We start from the raw sequence: 16,969 nt of genomic DNA on the forward strand, positions 1-16,969 counted from the left end.
TTAATAAAGGGAGAAAGTTAGAATAATGAGAATAAAAAACAAAGAGTACATTAGTAGATCTAAATCTAAATATGCAAGTAACTACATGAAATATAAATGGAGTAAACACTCCAATTAAAAGACAAAGATTATTAGACTGGGTTTAAAAAACAACTATAGATTTTTAAATATATAAAAGGTTGAAAGTAGAAGAGTAAAAAAAGATTAAAAGATATGCTATGTAAACATCAAGAAAAAGAGAGCTGGTATAACTATACTATCATCAGACAAAGAGAACTTTTAAGGGAAAGAAGCAATACTAGACCAACAAGAGATATTTCATAATGGTAAGAAAAAGTCAATTCACCAAAAAGATATAACAATTCTAAATCTATATCCCCTGAATAATACATAAACAGTATATAGTGTAAAGTCTTTATTTTAAAACTACATTTTTTATATTTTAAAACTATATATTTCTACATTTTTTAAATGTCTACATGGACATTTGGTAGTATTATTTAATATTTATTTAGCACCTCTATACACAAGCCTTTTAATCAAGGACTGAGTATAAATCAATGTTCTGTTGTCTTATTTGCTTTGCCATCAAATCATAATAAACCTCCAACACAGATATGAACATTCCCATTCATCTTAATGGTGCATTAATGACCCCAAGCCGTATCTTTTTCCAGTTAAATGTGTGCCCACCCCATTAAGTAAGAAATCAAGGAAGCCATATATTCCACCCTTTCTTTTTTAGGAGCCTTAAGTCATTTTATAAAAACAAAAGGCATCAAATACATTTAAATTTAAAATATAAAATTATAGACACCTCTTAGATTTTAAAAAATTAGAGTGTTCTACTAAATGAAAAGAAAGAACTTTAGCACAGGAAGCGTTCTCAGAGATGAGTTCTGTAGTCAGACTGCCTGGATTAGAACCCCGGTTCTATAATTTACTAGCTGTGTTACCTTAGACAAGTTTTCTAATCTTTCTGTGCCTCAATTCTCTCAGCTATAAAATGGTGATAATAAAAGTACATACTTCAGGGGACTGCTATTAGATGTAAATGAAGTAATGCATCTAAGAAACCTAGAATACATTCTGGCACCCATATAAATGCTAAGTAACCAAGTCTATAGTAGTTGTGGTGATGGGGATGACATTATTATAACAGTGGTGGTGGAACTGTAATGGAACAATAAAAGTAACAGCAATAGCAACTGTAATAGTAAAGGAGGAGAAGGAACAATAATTGTAGTAGTAGAATTAGAATTAGAAGAACTAGTTGAACTAGTCATCACTGTCAGAGTAATCATCATATTCCAGGGGTTACAAACTCAAATATTTCCAGAAATCATGCAAATGACATCAATGAATAAAATGAGCCAGATCAAATATAAAAGGAAGTGTTAAAGACTATAGAAAAATAGGAACCTATTTCCTATATAAATGGATTCAGATTTATTATGTAAAACACTGATGTTGTCAAAGGAAAAGCAAAGTATGTGACCTAGATCATACGAAAGATAACAGTTACAATCTCTGATATAGTCCAAGTTATATTTAAATTAAAAAAACAGTATGGTTGTTAATATGGCTAGCCATTATGCTTGCAAAGTAACATGGCTAGCAGTACTCTAAGTTCTTTTTATACTCAGTCATCTCCCAAATTACAACTACCCCCACAAAATGCTGAGTGTCACAGATGTATGTTTGCACCTACTATTTCTCAATGCACTGAGTTTTACCACAGGCTTGAAACTGGCACTCAGGGTCTCACTTTGATTTCTTCTTCCGCCCACCCACTTACAACAGTTCTCTTTCAGGACACCACATATTCAGACTCTACTCAGCAAGCCTGCTGATATCCATCCTTCACACATACCCAAGCCCTCCAGAGTGGAAGCTTCAGCAAGCATCATGTCAGTGCTGGTGGGCTGGCAACATTCCAGAACCTCATCACTAGTAACCTTCTCTATCCTTTTGATCTTAAATATGGCTTATAAATGATGTTGATGAATTGGTTCAAGGAACCAGATATGCTGTTTGTGGTGGAGATCCCTGTCACAATCACAAAGAGACAAGAATCCTATATATTATATTATAGACATTCAGCTGATTTAGAGACTACTGCTACATTACCCCAACTTTTGTCTCAACTGGGTCATGATTGCAGTTATACAGGGTCAATAAAAATGTTTAGCTTCATTTTCCTAGGACAAAAATGAGCCAGGCTTTCTTAAGTCTGTTTTACTATAATGAATCAAAAAACAATAAATAAATAAAACAGTGCGAAACCTTTTGCATTTCTTAGATATACTCAATTACACCCATAGTCATCTACACCCACCTAAACGTCTCATGGCCTTACATTAACAGTTTCATAAAAACTTGGTAGTAAAATTTGATTTCATTTTCATAATAATATACTTCTATCACAGAACCACAAAATCAGCCTGAGATGGAACTTTTTAGAACACCAAGATCAGTATGTCAAATAGAAACATGGGAGTCACATATAGAATTTTAAATTTCCTATTAAACACATCTGAAGAAGTAAAAAAGAAGCAAATGAAGGTAATAATAATATGTTTAACTCAATACATCCAAATAATTAATTCAAGATTCAATTAATATTAAAGACACATGTAAAAATTTTTTTACACATTACTTCTTTTTTCATACTAAGTTTTTGAAATCCAATATACTTATGGTACATTTCAATTCAGACAAATCACATTTCCAGTGTTCAACAGTCTCAGGTCACTAGTGGCTACCTGACCGAACATGGCAGAGCAGCTCTAGACAAAATTCAATCCAAGGAACTGACAGATAGGGATTTAGTTCTGCCTGACTGCTCTTTTCTCTTCTTCTCATCTTCATTTGTTCTAAGGTGCAGTTTCCTTTTAACATGTCTTAATCCATCTTATTTGGTTTAAATACCATTCTCCTAGGTCAATGATTCTGAATCATTTTTGGAATATACTTCCTATTGAAAATATATAATAATTTGAACCTTACTCTAGAAAAATGTACTTGTGAACTTGTTATGAGATGAACTGTATCCCTCCCAAAAAGACATTTTGGGGTCCTAATCCCTAGTGCCTAACAATGTGATTCTTATGTGGAGACAGAGGATTCACCGAGGTAATCAATTAATGAGGTTACTGGCATGGGCCTTACCCAATGAGACTGGTGTCCTTATAAAAAAGGGAAATTTGGATGCAGCATAAAGGGACAGTGATGTGAAGAGACACAGGGAGAAGATGACCTTCAACAAGCCGAGGAGAGACGCCTGGACAGTCTTCCCTCCTGGCCCTCAGAAAGAATCAACCTTGCTGATATCTCAACTTGGGACTTCTATTCTCCAGAACTATGAGACAATATATTTCTGTTGTTTAAGCCACCCAGTTTGTGGTACTCAGTTATAGCACCCCAGCAAACTAATACATGCATTTATACATATAATTTTACATATAATTCCAAAGGGTTCAAAGATCCCCCTGCTAACTACTTAACCAGAGGTTAAGAACTCACTTTGAGATTAGAACAAACCAAATTAAATAGCATTTAAGTAGTGTTTTCTGTCAACTATTAACATTAATTTTATCAGCCAACATTTGTCCTAAGTCCATTCTCAGATCAGTCCTCTTTACTACAACAATGGCAAAAATATAATTTTTAAACTGTCTTCAGAATCCTGAAAATCACTCACTACACGTTCTGAGGTTTAATATTCACATGGGTTCATACGACATTTTAAGAATATATCCTTGATTATATGATCCACTCCCCATGTTTAGTAAATGTCCTCTTAAAATAGAGACATAGAGAGACTTTTCTGGGAAAATATTTGTTTTCTTTAGATGCTTCTTTTTTCACCTAATTTATATACAAATCCAAACAGTCTAAAGCAGGATTTCTCACATGGAGTGCATGGCATAATAACTTCCATTGAAAAAGTTCCTAAGGTCTTATAATTTTGAGAAATGTTTCCCAGTACATTCTACCCTTCATTACTGTCTACATTAGCATATTAAAGACCCTGAGAAGCTATGCAGAAAAGAAAAAAAATGAGTAAGTGACCACATAATTTTTCTCCCACAACATATTACTCACTGAAGCAGCAGATAGATGAATACTTATGTCAAGTCACCATACTCTGTAAAATCCTAGTCTTAGATGCTTGGAGCAAGATGGTACTATCGTAGCCACGCAGCAGGCTAACTTTAGGTCAGCAGACTGACTGGCCCAATGCACTTAGCCACTGCTGCCAAGATCGTTACTTCCACCAACACCGCTAAATGTGGGTATTCTCCTCCACACGGAGTGAGGCTTTTCTGACCCACGCCTAACAGTTGCCAGTCCTCACAGCCTCCCAGGTTCTGAAAGAACTTCCATACTGACCAAACTCAAGAAATATGGGAGAGGGCAAGAAAGGAGGGCACAGGACAGCATTGGGGGCAGCCCTAGGCAAGAAGTGCACAGACTCGCAGTTCTTAATGGAATTTCAGCAATTTTTCAAGTATAAATACTTCTCATATTGCTCTTTGCCTTTACTAATTTCCAGAGCATTTCAGTGAATAGCTTCTTGGCTTCCTGGCTAAGATCAAGTGCAGAGCACTTCAATGTTTGTTTCTTTATTGTCAGTTTAGATTTCTAGTTACTTTTTGGGGAGATTAGCTAACCTTCTCATTCATCCATAGGCAGAGATAAATATTCTTTTTTAAAAAATATTTATTTATTTGATAGAGAGAGACACAGTGAGAGAGGAACACAAGCAGGGGGAGTGGGAGAGGGAGAAGCAGGCTTCCCGCTGAGCAGGGAGCCCGATGTGGGGCTCGATCCCAGGACCCTGGGATCATGACCTGAGCCAAAGGCAGATGCTCAATGACTGAGCCACCCAGGTGCCCCCAGAGATAAATTTTCTTAACAGAATTTCCCTCTGTCTCTCCAAGAATATATATAAAGATATAGAAATAGTTGCCTAGGAGGTTATATCTAAGTTTTATTTTAATAGTGTAGTATAGAGATATTATCACAGATTTACTACGAATCTTTGGTATATTTGAGATTCTCAGGTAGATAAATACTAAGTCAAAACCTGAAGCAATTAACATGCAGGGGGAGTGAGAGAAGTCAAACAAAAAAAGATAAATACTGTATGATATCACTTATATGTGGAATCTAAAAAAGGCCAAGTTCATAAAAATAGAGTAGAATGATAGTTAACAAGGGCTAGGGTAAGGGAATTGGGAAGATGCTTAGGGTACAAACTTGCAACTAAGTAGATAAATAAGTCTTTAAGATCTAATGCCCAGCATAGTGATTATAGGCAACAAAACTGTATTATAACTTCAAAGTTGCTAAGAGACTAGACCTTAAATGTTCTCCCCACAAAAAAGCAATGATAAATATGTGATACAGTAGAGGTGTTAGCTAATGCTACTGTGGTTATCATATTGTAATATACAACTACATCAAATCAACACATTGTACACCTTAAAATTACACAATGTTAGCTGTCAACTATATCTCAACAGAAAAATATACAAGGAATAACCTCAATAGAAATATGTGCATTCTGGAATTTTCTTCATAACTATGTATCATGAAGTCTTGTTTGTTTAATCTGATGATGTTGACTCTCTTTCTGGAGAATTTATGTACAAATAGAATCTCCTCTTCAACAGAAGTGTTCTCATCACTCTATTGCATTAATTGCAATTTCCTCAGTGTTAGGAAATTTCTAAGGCTTTTAAAAATATCTCAAAAAGAGATGTGCAAATGTGGTTTACTACTACAGAAGTCAAATATTTTCTCATTCTTTTCTCCTGTAACATATTTAACCTTTCTAGGCCTCTGTTTCTTCATCTGAAAAATGACAGGCTTGAACTAGAAGATCTAGAACTACATGAGACCTAGATTTCTGAAGTGCATAATATCACTCCTCAGCAATGTTGCTTATGTATAAGAGCCCATAACTGCTACAAAATACACTCAAATTGCTCTTCCAGTTTTGTGACAGGTTTCATTAAATCAAGCTTTTTTTTTTAGGATTTTATTTATTTGAGAGAGAGAGAGAGAGCACAAGCAGTGGGGGAGGGGCAGAGGGAGAGGAGGAAGCAGACTACCCACTGAGCATGGAGCCTGAGGTAGGGCTCGATACCAGGACTCAGGGATCAAGACCTGAGGGGAAGGCAGACGCTTAACCGACTGAGCCACCCAGGTGTGCCCTAAATCAAGCTTCTTATTCACAATTTATCAATAAATGAGTCTATGATAAACAAGCTGGATAAGGTTAAGGGAATAATCTGTGATTCTAAAGTTGAATTTCTGACTAATCTCTTTGGCAGTACATGTTGTTACCCCTTCTGTGAGTAGACATTCACTCTTTGAAGCAACAAGCTCTTTGATACTTAGAAATTTTGGATTCTGTTCTATTTTTAAAAGCTACTATATCAGTATTCATCAACTCTTTGACATAGCCATTCATTTATTTTCTAAAAGGCTATTCTATAATCACACTTCCTTTCAGGAAGCCCACCAACTAAGTAGAAGCCTAAATTACTGATAGCAGTAATACAGGGACCTTCCTGTTGGTTAAGAATCAAGACTAATTAAACTAATGTGCTAAATCCCAGGCTAATAATTATGCAGATGAGTGTTAAGCTTATTTTATTTGTTTTTAGTGGTTGTGCACCTTTAAAATGAAGCTAAGAAGAATAAAACATTCTAGAATAAGTATTTTTCGTATTTATCTTTTAGTAAGGCTGATTTAATTGGTCTTTATTTTAAGAAGTATTGTCAATTTCTACTAATAGAAGTAGTTACAATTTAAAAATATTAATTATATTAATTTAAAAATAAATAATTTAAAATAATTAAGGAGACATTAAAATAATTCCTCTTGTAAAAGCTAATTAGGAGCCAATTAAGCATAAGTTTTCAAAATGCTTCATAGGAAAGATCCTATTTCAATGAAATAAGCCCAATCTTTGTACTAAATATTCACGCACATTCTGAATTATGTTAACACGAAGAAATCGTTTATAATAATGGTTAAAATTCTTAGAATATTCATATATATTTAAAAATTATTTTCACATACAATTTTACTATTATTACAGTATCAAAATGGTTATAAATATGAAAAACTGCATAACCATAAATTAATTTTTAGGTTATAGCAGATATTGTTGGGGCAAATAAAAGGCCACGTGGATGCACTGCTAGAGGTTTTGGCACTCAGACGCTATACTCATTATACTTCTCTCTCTTTGTATTTTGGTGAGGTTCTGTTGTTCAGGAGACCTACTTCAACCTAAAGTTTCTCCAAAGACATGGACATCAGATGTTACCTTGATTTGTATCCAAAAACACAGAAGATTTCCTGTAGAGAAGGTTGTTTTACTATATATATAAAAACCCAACAGGGTTATTTTTCCATTCAATTAAAAAACAAAACAAAAAACAAAAACAACATTGGAGGTAGGACAAATCCAGACAAACCAGGAAATCCTTAAAGCCACAAGGAGTTAGACAAACTAGGTGAGAGTGAAAGTAATCCATCCTCCTTGGTAATCCAGGGGTGGAGATATAAACAGAGACCATAGCAACCAGTTTATCTATCTTAACCTTAATCTGAAACAAAGTTAAATGCCTATGGGCTTTAGTATGCATTAATCATTTATTTCTTAAACTAAGTCTGTAATACCGTTGCTACCTATCTAGAAATTCTGGAAGTTAAGAATGATAGAAAGTAAATCTTGCTTTATATAGTTACAGAAAACTGTAAAATGTAGGTATGGGTGGTATAGACTGTGATGTTCAAGTTTCAGAATACTTCGGAGATCTCCTTTTAGATAACCAACTTCTAAAAATTTTAGGGGTTTTTCATACTATATGGTATAATACATACGAGCATGATGTAGTTTATTAGATTGGAGTACTGTCATCAGTTATTTCCTCAACAGCCCTAATGATGGGGGGGAAATTTAAAACCTTGGAGAAAAAAAGTAATAAAAGAGATTGCCTATACATAAAAAACTTACCTATCAAGTTTCCTGCAAACTACAATATCCCTATCATACATCTGGATATATGTATAAAAATAAGCAGACCTTTTCCTTGAATGAATACTGTGGAATCACTAAGTGATCTTGGTCTCACTAAACTTTTATCATACAGGAATGGGGTAAAAATGTGAATGACTCATGAGGAAATTTGATGGTTTTAAAAATTAATGATGAAAACACATTTACATAATAGAAATGACTACCAAGTTAAACATTTAGCAATTTAAATAAATGGCTTTCTGAAAGAATAAATGTATTAAATCGCATCAATTTTTTTACTCCTGTTCTTATTGTAGGGAAAGCACACATGAACCTGCATATCTAAAATAAATTCAAATATTTACTTGTACAATAAGAATAGGTAATTCATTATCAAGATGGCAGAGTAAGTTCAGGAAGAAACTTTCATTGCTCTGGTCCAAATACATAGTAATAATATATAAAATACCAAAAGACAAAGCTATGATTATATATATAAACATATATCCCACGGACTAAGAGTACAATTTTGTCTCTGTAAAAGAATGAATTATAGAATCTGGTAAGTTATAAGGAAGCTTATTCTGTTGTTTAACACATAAAATGTTTCTCAGATGTATGGAATCCGGTTCTTACTCAATATCAAGCATTTTAGGTCTGAGGCTCTTTTTTTCCTCCAAAATTCAGTTTCCTAAATATTTCTTACTGAAGCAGAAGGAAAAGGATAGTTAAAATGTCGAATAAAAATGCTCTTAATTCTTGACATCAAAACCTGCCAAAAGCAAGTTAAGTGCAAAAAAAAAAAAGAGAGAGAATCGGAGACCTATATGTCAAATATGTAGTGAACTAGATTTGAGTTAAAGAAAATATGCCAGGTAAAAGATAGAAAAAAAGATACAATGAACTAAACATTTTTGAAGACAGAAGAGAAATTTTGCCAGATTTAAAATAGTACAATTGTAGTAAAGCTTTGCCTAAAATAACCTGAACACATAAAGGACCCCACTCTCATATACCTATTACTTAACCATGGATTTTCTCTTCAACAGTAATTTTCATCTACTTCAAAGGTTAGTAAGACACTCTGAGTAAGGAACAAAATCAAAGTCCATTGTATTTAATAAAAATTTTGAACATTTAGATTGGAAAGAGTACAGATTCCCTTTTTAGTGAGCTTTCAATTACATTTGATTATTAAAGAATGACTTCATTTTATATTGGGTCACTAATGTAAAACAAGCATTGCCTTCAAACTTAACTCTGCTGTGCAAAAGTGAGAGTGTGTGTGATTGTGTGATCCAATTCAAATCTAATTAGAATCAGGTTAATCAACCAACTTATCTAATCAATATCAGTAAATGTCCATGACCCCCAATTAGATACCTTCCTATGTCTTTGTCCATTTATTCTACTTTCTTTTCTGTCCTTATGGAAAGTGCCCATGCTCCTAGTTAACCAAATCCTGCCACTTGTCCATTTGATCCCATCTTCACTTAGGAGAAACAGTATTCCAGCAATTCTGGCAACATTTCCCCCCTTTCCTTTCTTACTCCCATCAATACGCAAACGTGATATTATTTCTCTCCTCTAAGAAAAAGACAAAAAAAAACTCTTGGCCCTATGCACCCCTCCAGCAGCTACCCAGGTCTTTCCTTTTCTTTACAGTGAAACTTGCTAAAAGTGTTATTAGGCTTGTTGTTTCTTCCCAACTCTCTCCTCTCACTCTTTTGAACCTCCTATTCCTGCTATCCCACTGAAAATGTCTTATTAAGATCCCCAGGAACACCTGTGTCCTACAGTGTTTGCCTGCTACCTCCTGGCTGCTCCCTCTCAGCCTTCTTTGCTGGTCTCCTCACTCTACACATCCAAGTGCACTAGGGTGGAGTCCTTGATCACTGCCCTTTTCTGTCTTCTCAAACTCCCTTGATAGCTCAGCCAGCTTTAAATACCTCTTTACTTAAACATCTTCGGCAGGAAGCCCTCTCCCTAATTCCAAATTTACATACCCAACTCCCTACTCAGTATCTCAGAATTAAGGTTTGTAAAACTGAGTTCCTAACCCCCCTTTTGTGTACTCCCCTAATTCGGTAAGTCAACTGCATGCCTTTGGTATTCAATCCAAAACACTTATCATGATTGTTGTGCGTCTGTCTCTCAGGACAATACCCACTTCATCAACAATAATATGTTGCCTCTCAACATAGCTAGAATCTGCCCGTTGTTTATCATCTTCACTGCTATCACTCTGGTGTAAGCCGCTCACATCCTTCACGATTGTTGAACCAGCTTTCCACTGTTCTTACTTCTTCTGTGCTTACCACACTACATATACTCCATTCTCAACACAACAGCCAGATTAATCCTGCTAAAACTGTGAGTCAGATCACATCACCTGATGTTCGAAACCCTCCAACAGTTTCCAGTGTAACTGAAAGCAAACCTTGAAATGCTTACAATAGCCTATAAGGCCCTACACATGATCTGCCCTCTCTCTGACCTCATACCTCCATTCCCCCTATCTTCATCGTCCTATTTTACCCATACCTCCCTCCATGCTGTTGCTTAAACACATCAATAAAAAGCTGATGAAAGCTCCCACATCAGGGCCTTTGTACTAACTGCTTTTTTCTGCCTAGCATGCTCACCCCACAGATAGACTTGTCACCTTCTCACCAAGGCTTTTTCTGGTGCCCTGGCTAAAATTATAACCTTTATCCTACTTCCACCCTGACATTTTCTATTGTCCTTCCCTGGTTTATTTTTCTCTTCAGCATTTATCACTATCTAATATAGTTGATATTCAATTTATTCATCTTATTATTGTCGGTTTCCCTGACTAGAATTTATAAACTCCATGAAAGCAAAAATATTTGTTTTTTGCTCTCTCCGACACAGAATAGTTCCTGGTACAGAAGAGACACTCAGAAAATATTTGCTAAATAAATGAATCAAACATTTATTTTGAGACTACTAGGCTTCTGCCAGAACCATGTAAGTGTAAGATGAGTTCAGGGGGTCCTGCCTCTAGGAAATCTATAAATGTTTAGAAAAATAATTCATGGATTTAGATCTGAGGGGCTGAGTAAGGCTCAGGTACTTTACCTTAAACTGCCATTTCCCCTTCTCTTCCCCTTTTCTGAATAGGGAAAGAAGGCCCAGCCTCAAGACAATCAGAAGCATTCTAGATCACCCTGCTCCTTGACCATCTGTAGTTCTAGCTAGATAAGATCTCACATGTTAAAGGCAGCCAGCTTCGAGCTGGAGATAACTAGCATGAACACATACATATCTTGCTTATTCCTTATGCACCCTTCTTTAATAAGAACTAGCATGCCTTGGTGTGTGTGTGTAAATATGCATGCTTGCTTGCTAATGAGTTGCTGCATTTTATAATAAATATTAATTTTTAACATTAAGTACTTGAGGTTTCAGACTAAAAACCCTGAAGAATTTTTGTAGAAAAGACTTTTTTCATAACATTTTTCATTACGGTTTATTACCTTTAGAATAAGAAGCCCGAGTGAGATATTCAACAAAGGTAATGAATGCATTCCTCTTACCTGGAGCTAACACAGAAGGATCAGGCAGGTTTTCCCTTTCCTCATCAGTGCTTTCATCATAGACTGCATCTCTGTCAGCAGTCATTTCAGAACATGTTGTGGTTTCCCTAGAAGCAGAGAAAGGTAGAATTATAAATTTTTGGCTCACCCCTGGCTAGGTATCAAATTCACCAGTAAGTAAATATAGAAAATATCCCTGGAAAAATACTGTAGTTAAATAAACATATATTGAAATATATATGATTAAGATGAAAGCACTTTAAAGACTATATGTTAACTCTCTTAAGAACAAGTTTCCCTTCTACCTAATTTAAATGTGATTTAGTGCTCACTATAATCAACTCTTAAATCAGTTTCTTATCATATTAATCATCTATCAAAATACTATTCTTCCAAATTATCTTCTATGGCTCACAGAGTATTCAGTATTTTATTGATCTCAAAGCAGTTCTGCCTTGCTTTTGATTGCCCCCAAATTCTCAGAGAGGTACCTTTCGTCTTATTATGAAGATGCCAAGTAAGGCACAGAGAGTTTACAGTTTGCCCAAAGTCATGTACTAACAGATATCAGTGCCAGACAGCACTTGAACTAAGACCATCTGACATCAAATGCTGTATTCTTCATATGACGCCATTAGTAAACCTGTGCATTCTCTTGGATTCAGGGCAAAAGATCCAAACCTGGGTCCACTAAAATAATTAAGTGGATAAATAATAAATAAAATAATAAAACAATAACAATCAGACTAAAATAATTATAAGTGTCCAAACCATACCAGCTATAAGTCACCTATGATTTTTCCTTAAAAATCAAGGCTATGTCCACTCTCAGAGCCACTTGATTCTAAAATTAACCACTACTTAGACAATAAGATTACAAATGTGTATTCAACTCTACAGTTTTGCAGAAGATAAAAGTTTTTATTATTTTTAATGATGTCTAAGAATTACACAAATAATACTTAGATAAGTCATATGCCTGTTTTAGGGATTTAAGTGTAGTTATGGCAGTGGGCAGACAAGGAGAGATCATGCTGAGAATTCTCCAGCCCACTGCATCCAACAGCCAGAGCATCCAACCCCAGATTATCAAATGATCTCGTATTACTAAAAAGTTGGCACCTAACTTTCATTAAGTTTGGGAAAAAAATTCCGTCCAAATTTCTGTATCTGCCATCTCAAAACAGACAACTCAAAATACCTTTCAGGCTCAATGTTCTTTTCTAGTTCTTGAACTTCATTTAACAATTTATGTAAGCTTCTAATCTTCGCTTTCTTCTCATTCAGCACCAGAATAAACCGTTTATAAAGGTCAGTCTCCACAGCTTCCTTAGCACTCACACATTTTTCAAATCTAAAATGTAAATAAACAAATAAATAAATCATGCAGTTTTTCTTAGCATTAATATTATTCAATCCAATACTGAAGATGATTTCAAGAAAACTTTTCAAGGAAAATACAATTAAAAATCACTTTTATAGACTTTCATTGACTTAAAAGTTTTATACAGATAATTAAACAATTACAATTTATTGTTTATTAATGTTAGTAATTATGCAGTGAGATAAGGATCAAATTGGAAAATGATACCCAAAAAGCTTTTAGAACATCTAAATGCCTAAATGTAATCATTTATTTACATCTACAATTTATTTCCAAAAGAGTATTTCTATGGGAGGAATTTCACACAAGAGTAATTAGAGCCTATGTTTCCTGTACTTTACTAATATTACTATAATAGCAACCATGATCTTGTTTTGTGATTAGGTGATTTACCTAATCAGTTTTCCCTAGACTATGAACTGCTCCATGGCAAGAACATGACTTAGGCAGTTATCAGCACCACATACACACACTCACATATGCATATATATAATGAATGAAAATATCCAACTTGAAATTTCCAAGGAGAGATTAATGAAGCAGCAAATGAGAAAAACTATATATCTTCAATTTTAGATATATAAGACAAAATATAAAATTCTCTCTATCATTTATAATTCTTTCTACAATGTTCAAATGAGCTAACAAGCGATTATACTAATTTTATTCTTCTAGATATAAAGAGAGCTAACAGAGACTGTATATATAAGATATGCTCATACACAAAAACCATGAATAAACCTGTATTTTAAAGATTCAAACATATATTATTCCATATAAAATATTCTTTTAAATACAGTCTTGCTCTGCCTTGTTTTCTCTTTACTATTTATTTATACTTGTTCTATGCAGGTATTCTAGTATTTTCAATATATATGTATTTATGTACATATATTTTATATATTTGCAATATAGAATTTTTCATTGAAAAATTATAAACAAAAATGTCAAAATTTGATACCCTTGATATACATGTTCCTATGCTTTCAATAATCTACCTATTTAGAGATGCAGAGAATCAGGGCCTCTTATGGAATGAAAAGGAACAAAAAGCAGCACATTTTCTGGGAGCAATTACAACACTCATAGTACAATCATTGCCACAGCTGTGAACTCCATAGGGCAGAGAGCATGTGTGTTTTACTGACTGCTTTATCTTCAGTGCCTAACATAGTGTTTGGCATTCAACAGATGTGGAGTAGCTATTAGAAAAATTAATAAAGGGAGTTAATATGGACATCTTATAAGGAAATGGAAAATCAGTGATTCTGAATTTATTTTTCACTCCTTTAACAGCTATTCACCATTTTAAGAGCACCATTTTTCATCCCCTTCAGCTTCTAATAAAATTTGTGGTAAATATTAATGTAACAGTACTCCTTTCATCAAGCAAAGCTCTTTGAGAAAGAAGTATACCAAAAAGTGTGGGGGAGGAAAACAGAGACAAAGCTGAAGAGGAGCTGCCAGTATCGATGGCTTATGTTAAGCAGGAATATGTCACTGCATTTTTATTTCAGATGCAAAGTGTTACATAAACATTGTATCTCATTTTCTTGTACTATTTTCTAATGTAACATAAGAAAAAAATTTTAAAAGATGAACAGAATATACATACCACCAAAATACTTGCGTACACTATGAAATACTTTATACAAAGGCAAATTAAAAACCAATTATAAGAATGTACAATAAAAATCTTGTGCATTATATAAAGTTTTAGGAACAGGAACCACTTGGTTATTTATCTGATTTAAATGCATATTTAATTTCCATATAAATCACTTCAATAATTCTTAATTGAAAGATTATATGCACTTAACAACTATCAAGCAAATTTCAAAACGTTTATTAAAATTAATATTTGGTACAACACAAGGATTACAAATGAAAATAAATATCAAAATAAGTATCATGTACTTTGTCTAAAGAATACTGTTAATCCTAATAACTAGTATCACAACTACACTGTCAAAGGTAACATGTCTGTGATAGGAGAATAAACAATAGAATAAATGGCATCCTATGACTTAATCTTGCTTGGTTTTAGCAAACCTTTAGTATTTTCTTGCAACCAAACTTCCGACTATCAAACTGGTTAACACTTCCTAGACAAAGCTAGGGAGTGGGGGGTTGGCTGGGATAGAGTATTATTGTGAACAGGACAAAAATTTATTCTCAATTATTAATTTATCAACAAATTTGGAGAACATTATTCTTCTATTAAATACTCAGTAACTAAGAAGTACATACCATCTTCCTTACCCCATTTTTAATGCCAATCCTCTCTTACAGCATGATGATGCTACTAGGCCTTCCATATTACTTGCCTCCTGCCAACTTTTCACTGAAAGAACTAGACAGGTATTAGAAGTTGAGGCCATTCAGTGAAAGAGAGACATGGGATTCACTGCCAAGTCAGTGATACTAAAGGAGAACTCACATACAACTAGATTAGACTACAACTAGTCCAAGGATCATCTCGAAGGCAAAACTCAAACCTGATGAAAACATAAATAACATCAAACAGGAGAGGGCTAATGATGCTTCATCCTTTCAACAGTGACTAGGACAAAAGAACAGTAGTGTTAAGGTTAATTAGCACTGTAGGGCTGACATATCTAAAAACTATGATGAAAGAATAGTAATTTAAAAAAATTAAAAGGATAAAGACTAAGTATGGGAAATACTGAATATTCTAAATAAAATACTTCTATGCAGGAAAACAAAGAGTCTAAGAAGAATAACATCAAAAAATAACAACAAAAATAAGAGCAGAAACAAGGCAATTTCATGCAAAAATACAATCCAAAATAAAACAGATTAAAAGATAACCCAAATAAAACATCAGATACATAAATGTGAACATGTGGTGCTTAGAAATCGTGTAGTAATCCTTATATTTACAATCAGCTCTGGCCAAATTTATATCCAGGTCAGGGATGTACAGCAAAAGAAAATGTGAATGGAGTTCAGAGGACAAAGAATGCTAAAAAGAACTGGAAAAGAAAGCAGTGGTAAAGAGATTTAATAAGCCTTTAAGTACTGAAGAAGATGGTAAACAGCTGTTCCTCATCCTCTCTGACGACAGAACAAGAGGAAATGGCCTTCAACTATACCATGAAGGACTCAGATTACCAAGAGATGGAAGGAAGAATTTTCTGACTGTGACTGTTCTTAACACTATAATGGGCTACCAAGGGGAGTTGAAGCTATCTCCTGAGGTCTTTAAAAATCAGACTGAATTCATCTGGATATAATGTGATCCTAGCTTGAAGGCAGAGAGATGAAGTAAAAGAGCTTTCAAGGTCTCTTCTATTCTAATGATTCCATGAGTGTCAACCCAATTCAATCTGCTGAGAACTGCCTCCAATTACAGTTTTAATAACTATAACGCAGAATAAAGCTGGAGTTTCTAACTTGATGTCTGAATGCAAACAAAAGACCTATTTAGTAATATGGAACTCGAGAGTTATATTTGAAACTAAATAGGAAAAACAAGTGAAATAAATATAGCTAATAACTTAAGGATTCACATACAATATTTCTAATGTTTTCTCCTTCACCTAAACTATACAAAATTAAATTGATCCAGTAATGTCACTTGTTCAAAATGGAGCTAAGACCACAATTATTAAACAGTTAATAAAAAATAACAGCAGATATATATGTTAAAATTCTGCACATTAAAACTCATTTTTTCACTCATACTGTAATTCCTCATTTCTTATTGAAACTTCATTTATTCTCCACTGTCATCCCAAATGGAAATAGCTTTAGAGTTGGTTCTGATTATAACTATATATATCTCAATTTCAAAATGTATAGAAAAAATACCCCCAAAAAGTAAAAAAAGAAATTTAATCCGTAATTCCAGACATATACTATTACATTTAATTTTCTCCCTCTAGATATTTTCTATCTAAAGATATATTTTGCAAAAACTGGCATACTATTCCTCTTTTTGATAACTCACATTTCTC

General features: G+C 34.0%; 1 protein-coding gene across 5 annotated transcripts in view; it reads right to left on the reverse strand.

The window, feature by feature from the left end:
• The window catches only part of XRCC4 (X-ray repair cross complementing 4), a 336,322-nt gene that overhangs the window by 214,321 nt on the left and 105,032 nt on the right, over positions 1-16,969 (reverse strand). For all 5 annotated transcript variants that reach the window (XR_004299391.1, XR_004299390.1, XM_032404048.1 and 2 more), the window contains exons 5-6: positions 12,807-12,959; positions 11,606-11,712 (exon numbers count right to left, since the gene is read on the reverse strand). Coding sequence is in view for 3 of the 5 variants with exons in the window: in XM_032404048.1 (XP_032259939.1) it covers positions 11,606-11,712; positions 12,807-12,959 (260 nt within the window). In the remaining 2 variants the exon portion in view is untranslated. The remainder of the gene's footprint in view (positions 1-11,605; positions 11,713-12,806; positions 12,960-16,969) is intronic.

Source organism: Phoca vitulina, unplaced genomic scaffold (assembly GCF_004348235.1).
Source record: "Phoca vitulina isolate PV1807 unplaced genomic scaffold, GSC_HSeal_1.0 scaffold6, whole genome shotgun sequence".
Classification (NCBI taxonomy): Eukaryota; Metazoa; Chordata; class Mammalia; order Carnivora; family Phocidae; genus Phoca; species Phoca vitulina.